Here is a 9,078-nt window from a genome sequence, read left to right as displayed (position 1 = left end):
GAGATGAGTGAAGGCTGGTTGAGGATGGGACACAAAAACCTACAAGTTTTATTACATGTTTACTTCAGCTTTACCTCTTCTATTTGGATTTCTGTTGGCAGCCTCTACATGGTGAATGGACATGAAAAACCACATTGCGAATTTGGCAAGAAATTATCAAACCCTACATTTCTTTTGGTTCCTAGGAGAATTTATTTTGCTTTTTGAAAAGATTGAGTTGGTAATAGGTCATGTAGGGGAAGCCTCCTGATGGGAATTGGAGGGAGATACCTCTGTTTGTATTCATTCAACAAGCAGAGCCAAGAGCCTGTAGCTTTGTCTGCCTGTACTTGTATTTCTGTCCTGCTGTTGCATGCCTATAGCATTTGCCACATCCTGCTCCTGCTTCTCTGCAGATGCTCAGTATATTATGCACTGAGTCTGGTCATCCTCAGCTCTCACAGGGAATTAAGGGTATGTCTCTACTAGAATTTGAATTTTAACTCAAATTTGATTTGTTTGTCTTTGCCATGTGTTGGGTATACATGTAACACTCAGAGCCACTTTTTCTCAGAGCAGTAAAACTGATATCCATTGTGCCAGCTTTTCAAAAATAGTTTAGCAGTTGTTAGTAACAGCACATAATAAGTATCTCTAATTCAGATCCCAAGTTCATATTACCAAGTGTCTCTTGCTTAACTTCTGAAAAGCAATGCCAATTTTCAAGCTCATCTGACTCTTTGTGAAACGTCTAGACTGCAGAAACTCTTCTTACACAAAAATGCTGTTTCAGCCTTGTCTTGTCTCTAGGCAAATGTCAATTTGCTTACTGAACATTGATGAGCCCTGGGCAGGGCAGTGACAGACAGTTTACACAGATCGTGTCATTAGCTCTGGGGAAGACAACTCAAACACAGATTTGTGTCAGTTTTGAAGTGGAGTTGAATTGTGCATGGGCATTTCTTGCTACCCAGAATTTAGAGAACTTGTGGTGTTACCTCTCATAATAATTTCTGTGAGCTAAATTATATAATGATATGGACTCTTGATGTTGATTTTTAATAAAAAGCTCTGCTTAACCTTACTTACAAATTCTCCTTGAGTTCCTGCAGGGGGATTTCAATAAACAAGGAGCCTGCCCTTTAACTCCTCCTTTTTATGTTCTACCCGCCTTTCTCTCTGATTTCAGGACATATGGGCTTGCTACACATGGCACAAATACCTGAAGTCTCACAAACAGCTATTGAAATAGCAAAAAGCAAAAATAAACAACAAAAGATGTAGTTAAAATAAAAACCTTAATACATATTAGCTAATGTTTGAGTTGGCTTTCAATCTGACTTTTTAATGCAACATTGTAACACAGTTAGCTATGTCAACAAACAGTCCCAAACTCCATCTTTGTGCAGGTTTTGTTGGTGGGTTTTTTTTTTAAAAGGTTAAAAAAAAAATAAAATTCATGCTGATGATCAGGAGTGCAAAAGAAAGATTCAAAAAAAGGCAATACTTGAAATTACTAAGATAAAGGTTCAGGAAAAAAAATGCAAAGGGGTAAAGTTGAAGATAACATACTTTCAATCATCACATAACATTTGATGTACAAGTATCACGGAGACATGCCACGTAAGATAGAAAGTAAAAAAGATGGCTGTCTCCAGAAAGAGTTAAGTATTTGTTTTTGGAGGAGGGAACTGGACATGAAATCATAGAAAGGAGGACAAGGGAGTTTGAAATACAGTTTATTAGATGGGGCCATTAAAAGAGGAGGGAAGAAAGAGCCAAAGAGTAAGAGTAGCAATATGATATTTAGAAATGTAAATGTAAAATTGGAATGTGGGAAGGATGCTATACAGGCAGGTAGGGATAAGAGATGAAAGAGAAATAGGAGCAGTTTAAACAAAGATATGATTTGTACACTGACAAAAAGGGAAAATGGAGACATGTGAAAGCAGAGTGATTATTTGTTTTGTTACCAGTTCTCTTGGACATCCTGGGGAATTGTTGGAAAAGCACTGCTCACCCTCTGCTACAAATGGAAAAGACAAAAAGAAATAACGATATACTAAATGTTTTCAGTTAAATGAAGCAAGGATTTGGGAAAGTCACTAAATACAGCAATGGAGAAATTAGGACCTACGATCACGAGGATGTGTACCAAGAGGGTGATACTAGGTGATACATGAGACAGTTCAAAAATATGATCTGCAAAAGATAATATTAGAAATAGGGAGTGTAAAGAGGGAAGCAGTTTGCCAGACAGTTAGGCCAACAATCCTAACATTAACATTAGAATTGTCAGGATATCAGTGAATATAAAATGATACAGGCGATGGATGAACAAAAGGTGGAAGGGGAAAGAAATAGAATTTTGAATAGCAAAGTATCATATTGCATCATTTATACAGGTTAGAAATAGGAGGCACCAATGCCACTAGAAGAAAAGCAGCACTTTCATTAGGTTGTCTCCTTGTATGCATGATACGGAGGCAGCCCCGCAGCACATGTCTCAAGAGAAATGGGTGACTTCAGATGAGCAATCCAACAACTAGTTACCACATGTCAAAGTAGTTCTTGAATAGCGAGTGTTTTGTAAGAACTTCTCCAGAGCAAGAACTTTTTTTCAGCCTTTCTACTGAGCAGGGACCAGGAGAGCTAAGACATCTTAATGCCCTCCTCAGGAATCCTGGGTCCCACAGTCTTCAAACAATAAACCATGAATTATTTCATTTGGCATTTGGGATGAGGTTGCAATGCCTCATCAGACCACAACTTTCTCAGACAGATGAGTCACTACCTTGGTGATTAACAGCCAAGTGCTGGCACAGCACATAGAGCTACGCAAGCATGGAAGGGGAAGATGCAAACCAGCTCTGGAACTCACCTCCCCAGTGACACAGCCACTACCTGTGGGCAGGCTGACAACTCAACACGGATTGTAGCTACCTATGTGTTGATAGGAATGACCTGTTCCCCTTGGTGCTATTCATGCACAAAGCTGCAATGTTGTGGCAGAGGTAGCATGACACGAAAGCTTAGGAAAAATGTGACTTTCAGCTGAAATATTGTAAAACATAGAAAGCCATTTTAAAAATTGTCAAAAATACGGCACCTTCTCACTCAACAGATTTGGTAATCCAGTGTGCTATTTGTTTACTTTACTTATGGCACTAATTTGCAGTTTACACTTTTCCATTCTGCTCAAAGAACAGAGGTGACACAGCTATGTTGACAAGACACTACTGGCTTCCCCACTCTGTCTTAAACCAGATGTTGTATGGTTTTAACTAGACCAATGCAGTTAACATTTGGAACAAACCAAACAGCAACATTTGAAAGAAGAAAATTCAGCTCAAATAAAGTAACTGAGCTACCAGAAGGGAAGTGAGCTACACCTGAATTCCTGTTTCTATAAACCAATGATGTGCAGTTGTATCAGGAAAAAGCTATCACATGTCTATACCACACTGCTTTACCAGCATAAAGGCTGTGTGTAAGATCAGGCTGGGAGACATCAAGTTTTTATATTTTCATCTGTTGCAAATATTTTTTTCTGTTGTTAAAGCATGTATTGACAGAAATATGCTGTCACTCATCCCATTGCAAAAATTTCAGTTTGATTTGTTCTGATTTTTAAGGAAGGGTCCCCCAAAACAGACATATTACAACATCTAGATACAAATACCAGCTTCCTTACATAAATATAAAAACTCTTCTCTGGCCACAGCAGCATTCAATTCCCAATGCGAACTTTGCAAACCCTTCATTTAACAAATGCCTCCCACAACCAGGAAGCACCAGCTTTTATTGATATTAAAGGAATAAAATAACATTAAACACTGTCATTACATTCCATGATTGCCCAGTCACCATACATTTCAGGTAAGTCTTGAGTAGGCCAATATTACTCTACCATTTCAATAAACACAGCCACCAAAAAAACTTGGAAGTATTTTACTAATATTCTCATGTTACAATTTAACTTAAGTTTACAAAAATATTGCACATAAAATTTAAAATCACTTAATACTCTGTGTGTTTGAGGGTATTATTCTCAAGATTTGTGTAATAATGTGAAACCATCAACTCATTTACTCCCATGATTGCTTAGCTATAAAAATGGCACAAATCTTAGATATACAGGCACACATGGATTGCTCTCCTATAGATCCCTGACTGCCTCCTCTCTTCCATTTTTGCCTAAGGGCGCAAAAAGTTGTTATTCCCTTTTACCATTGCAGGAGAGCAAACTTTCTTTTGACAACAGTTTTAAAAGAGGATGTAATTTTACAGACCTGAAAGGTATCCAAAACTGCACACATAGTAACAAACACACAAAAAAATCACAGTGTAATATTTCTTACAGTTTTCAAAAACCCATGCATTTTTGAAGAGCATACTTATTTTACATATTACTTATCTCAAGAATGAATCTTAGGATGTTTTTTATATCATACTTTCAAAATATTTTTTTTTTTGTATTTTGGCCTTGTCTAGACATCAGATATATTTTTAAAACTTCATATTTTCAGTTCCCACTTCTAGAAATCTCTTTTAGGTTACCGAAAGCAACCTCACTGACTTGATACTGAAGAACATAATTACTATCTAACCATAACACCAAGCAGAAAAGCTACAGAGAAAATGCACCTTGTTTCCATATTAATATTAAAGTATTAAAACAAACAACAGCCTTACTTACCTGCCTTTTCTGGAAAAGGTTCTTAATTTTAAATACGATGCCATCTAAAGCTTTATTCTTCCTCTCCCTCTAAAAGATACCACCCCAAGATGTAAAAAGCCTGGTCCTGGTGGTTTACCCAGACAATGTAAAGAAATCTCCAGCTCAAACTGTGTGCACAGGCTAAACTGACAAACATTTACACAGCACACTGCTTCCTTTCCCACTGTTTGTATTTTGGATCTGGGAGTCTGCATCTCCCCTTGACAAACACCTGAAAAAATAACTTCAGAATGGATTTCATTTTCACTCACTGTAAATGTGACTAAAATCCAAGTGAAGAGAAATTTTTGGGCTCCTAAATAATTTTGAAAGCTATAGTGTTAGAATATAAAGTGTCTGACTTACAGAACCAGTTCCAGTGAGTACATTTTAGTTTGGTTTCTCAGAATGAACTAGGAGGCAAGGAAAAAGTCATAAATTCACTAAAGATACATGACTTTGATGGGCTGTATGGTTTTTAAAGCAAGTTTCACAATTCACCTTCAAAGTCCAGGCCAAATTAGTAAATCCTTCCTGTTGCTTTCATGAGGGAGTATGACAAGACTCAGTAGTTCACTTCCTTCCTTTCCAGTCAACAATGTTACTTCCCATCTCCTGATTTTACAACCTCTTCTTGCAAAAGTTACACTTCTTGTAGAGTGAACCCTTGTTTAATCAAGATTTGCTGCTTACATACATAAGTCTTTCTTATTCAGATCCAACCTTTCACACTCTGAATTCTCTCAGAAGGAAACAGTTTCTTTATCTGGAACCCAGGCCACTGAGGGCCACATGGAATCAAATCATAACAAATTACATATTTACTATACAGATAAGAGAAACTTTTTCCTAAACTTGCCTTTATCAGGAAAAGCTGTTGCAAATAAATAGATTTTAAATCTAAAGATTACTATAGGAAAACTATCTACAGATGCCTATGGGATTTAGATGAACTTCAAATAAGCTTAGTCAGAATTGGAAGTACTTGTTCTAAAGTATTTAAGCAAGAAGAATGTGACACAGATTGTTAATTTAAAAGATTTTGCATCTGTATTTTAAAATAATAAATACCTAGAACAGATCATTCAGAGGAATACCTTTTTCACAGATACTATAAATCTCCATGTAGAGCTTTATGTATTGGGATTTCAACAGAAATTTCTTAAGTAATCAGAATATCCTTTGGATGGAATTCACATAATATATTTCACAACAAGAAACCAGAAGTTTGTGGGGTTTTTTTGTGAAGGAGTTCTAGTAAAATGTTCTTACAGCCAAAAGTATTTTCTCACCAACCCTAATATTTTCACTGTCTTCCAATAATCTGATACATTTTCTGAAATGATTTCTCAATAATGAAAATGCATAAACTGTTCTACACCAGAAAAAAAGCATAAACAAAGCTATAGCCAAACTATTTATTTAAAACTGAAGATTCACATATGCATGAGATTTTTTTCTCATGGTTTAATTTTAGGCAGCATAGTAGATTTTTTCATTACGCAGGCTTCCTAAAGGGCCTCTAAATTAGAAAACTATTCCTCTAAATTAGAGAAATTATTGTATCCAAATTTTGATAAAAATGAAATGTATAGATATGGAAAGTTTTGAAAAAAGCTGGAAGGTCATATACACTGTGGGTTTTGGCTCTGATATGATTACCTTGTTTGAAATGCACACTCAAAGACATGCAAATATACTGTGATTTACACAACTTTGCACTGCAATCATGCAAGCAGCACCCTTGTTAATGGGACTTGTAGTGATAAACCACATTAGTGCATTGAATCCAACAGCAAAGCCTCCAAGTACTGAAAATAAAACAAGAGCTCAGTGAGGTTTTCATTCCAGATACTGGGGTTCTTTTTCTGAATTTACTGTAGAAATTAATGGAGTTGCACAAAAAAACCCTACATCAAATCTATGCACCAAAAAGGCTGAAAAGGAGAGAATGACCTTCCTTTTTGACCTCTTCAAAGACCAAATAAAGGCTTGTTTGTCTTTTGACTCTTGGATAAATGATTATGCCATTCAAACAGTTTTAAGGAAACAAAACAACACATTCAAAGCTGTGGTAACTTTCTGCTGTTCATCATCTGCTGCAAGAGTAAAGATGGCCAGAATTCTCGATGAAGGGCAAAAAAATATTTCTTTTAAAAATGCCTTACTTCTCAGAATCTAACCATGTATTTTCTGTGTTATTCAATTTTGTGTTTATGTATCAAAACCACCAAGGTGATAAATATTTACTGTCAAAACTCCAAAAACACTGGTGAAAATATTGATGTGTAGAAGTACTAGTTTGTTTGAAGAAAGAATTCCAAGTGGTCAACAGTTTATCCTGAGTGCACCAAACTGCTCAAAGAATTTATTTTGCCTCCATTGTACTTATTGCAGTACAGAGTTTTTAGGATTCAGCTTACTCCCTCTCTTCACCTCAAATATATGTTATTTGCTCCTGATTTTGTGGAAAATTTCTTCATGGCCCTTTTTCATAGTTTTGTTAAGTTCATCTAGGCAGCTGAGCAAAAGATACCAGAGAACATTTCAGCAATGGTTGTTTTTAAGCTATCTTTGATTATATAATTTCTTTTTTTTTTACAATTACATGCTTTCCCACTTTGCTAAAATATTTATTCACATGCTGCATGTTGAATAAAATTCTCCAAGTCAGCTAGGGAATCGTAAAGAGAATCGTGTGTGTCTTGACTTCTGAGAAACTTTTGAAGGGTATCTAAAGCACACAAAGCCTCATTTTTGGATGGTAAATGCTGTTCAGCTCCCTGAAGTTGATCACCTTCATCCTTATCTTCATTACCAACAAATATCTCAGCTTTATCTGATGCACTTTCTTTGGCACACGTGCTTTCGCTGTTTGTGGGCACTTCGTAAGCTACTAAGCCATCATCTAGAGCTGCGTATTCTTCCGAAGACAAACCTCCTGGAAACTCTACTCCAGCTGCCCGTGCATGTGCAATCAAATCAAAATCACTTTCAACCTCATTGTCATTATCCTTTGTCTCAGTTTCTAATTTGAAAGTTACTCCATTGTAACTTTTTGTAATAGTCTCTGGTGTTACTTCCCTCCAGCACAGGTACAGAATCTCAATTGCATCAAGAAGGGTCAGCATAAACTCTTTATTATTTGCTACACAGTCAACAAATCTCTTTATAAGACAGTGCCTGTATTTTACCTTCAGACTTCTGATAATCCTTTCTTTCACAGCTATACATGAAGAAGAGTCTGGAGGAAAGAACACTAATTTGACAGACTTCAGGTTCTTTACTTCTGTGTGAGCTGGGAGAGAATCAATGAGAATAACCACTCGGCGCTGCTGTGCTTGAAACCTGTGATCGAGTTTCTGCATCCACTGTTCAAAGATTCCTGAAGTCATGCACGCCTTATCATTTGCTTCATAATCCACTGGCAGTGATTTCACATCTTTGAAAGAGAGTGGACTTTTGCTTTTTCCTATAATGAGCAGTGGGAGTTTCTCAGAGCCATCCATATTTGTACCCATCACTACAGTGATGCTCTCTTTGCTTTGTTCACTTACAGAAAAAGTTTCCCCTTTAAATGCAAACGTGTTATGTGGTAACATCTGATATAACAACCCAGTCTCCTGTATGTAAAACACATTTTTTGCCTGATAATCGTTTAAATAACAAGGAAGCACATTTCGGTACCAAAGAGTTGGAGCACCCACTGCAGGAGGAGCAGCTGCTTCTACAGGCTGAGCTCTGAAAACTAGACCATACCTCGACTTGAAACGATCGAGCCAGCCATTGCTGCATTTAAAATCACTGTGTCCAAGCTTCTGGGCAAAATCATTCGCCTTGAGGCGCAACATAGGGCCATTGACCGGCACATTCAGGCACTCTGCAATTCTGCACCACTTCATCAATGCCATCTCCAGGTCGGCATAAAAAGCAGTCCTCAGTCTTTTCCTTTTAGGATCAAACCGCAAGGTTTCAAAGGCTTCCAAAACTTTTTCCTTATTCTTCATAATCGAAGACAGGGAGTTCCTCTTGATGCCATACTTGGCTGCAACATCCGCCTTTTTCTTGCCGCTCTCCACAGCGCTTATGATGTCAATTTTCTCCTCGATAGTTACGCTTTTCTTCCTCCTCACCGCGGCTTCGGGCAGAGCCTCTGCCATGGCCCCGAGCAGCGTCTCCCGGGCGCGCCCACCCGCGCCCACCGCCGCCGCGGCTCGGCCGCTGCCGCTCGGGCTGTCCCGGCCGGCGGCCCCAGCGCACGGGCGCGGCCCCGGCGGGGCTGGGGCCGGCGCCGCCTCCCGGGCGGTGCCGCCGGTGGTTGCCATGGCCGCGACCATAGACACGACGGCCTAGAGAGGCCGCCGCCGCCATCCCTTTCC

At 38.3% G+C, this 9,078-nt stretch overlaps 1 protein-coding gene across 1 annotated transcript; it reads right to left on the bottom strand.

Moving 5' to 3' along the window:
• Positions 1-6,104: 6,104 nt before the first annotated feature.
• Positions 6,105-9,070, bottom strand: TIGD4 (tigger transposable element derived 4). Its single transcript, XM_077782929.1, is given in 2 exon segments — positions 6,105-9,012; positions 9,014-9,070. Coding segments are annotated over 2 exon segments (1,737 nt in total). The 3' UTR covers positions 6,105-7,332.
• Positions 9,071-9,078: the final 8 nt, after the last annotated feature.

Source organism: Lonchura striata, chromosome 4, assembly GCF_046129695.1.
Source record: "Lonchura striata isolate bLonStr1 chromosome 4, bLonStr1.mat, whole genome shotgun sequence".
Lineage (NCBI taxonomy): Eukaryota > Metazoa > Chordata > Aves > Passeriformes > Estrildidae > Lonchura > Lonchura striata.
This window is presented reverse-complemented; position numbering and strand designations above follow the sequence as displayed.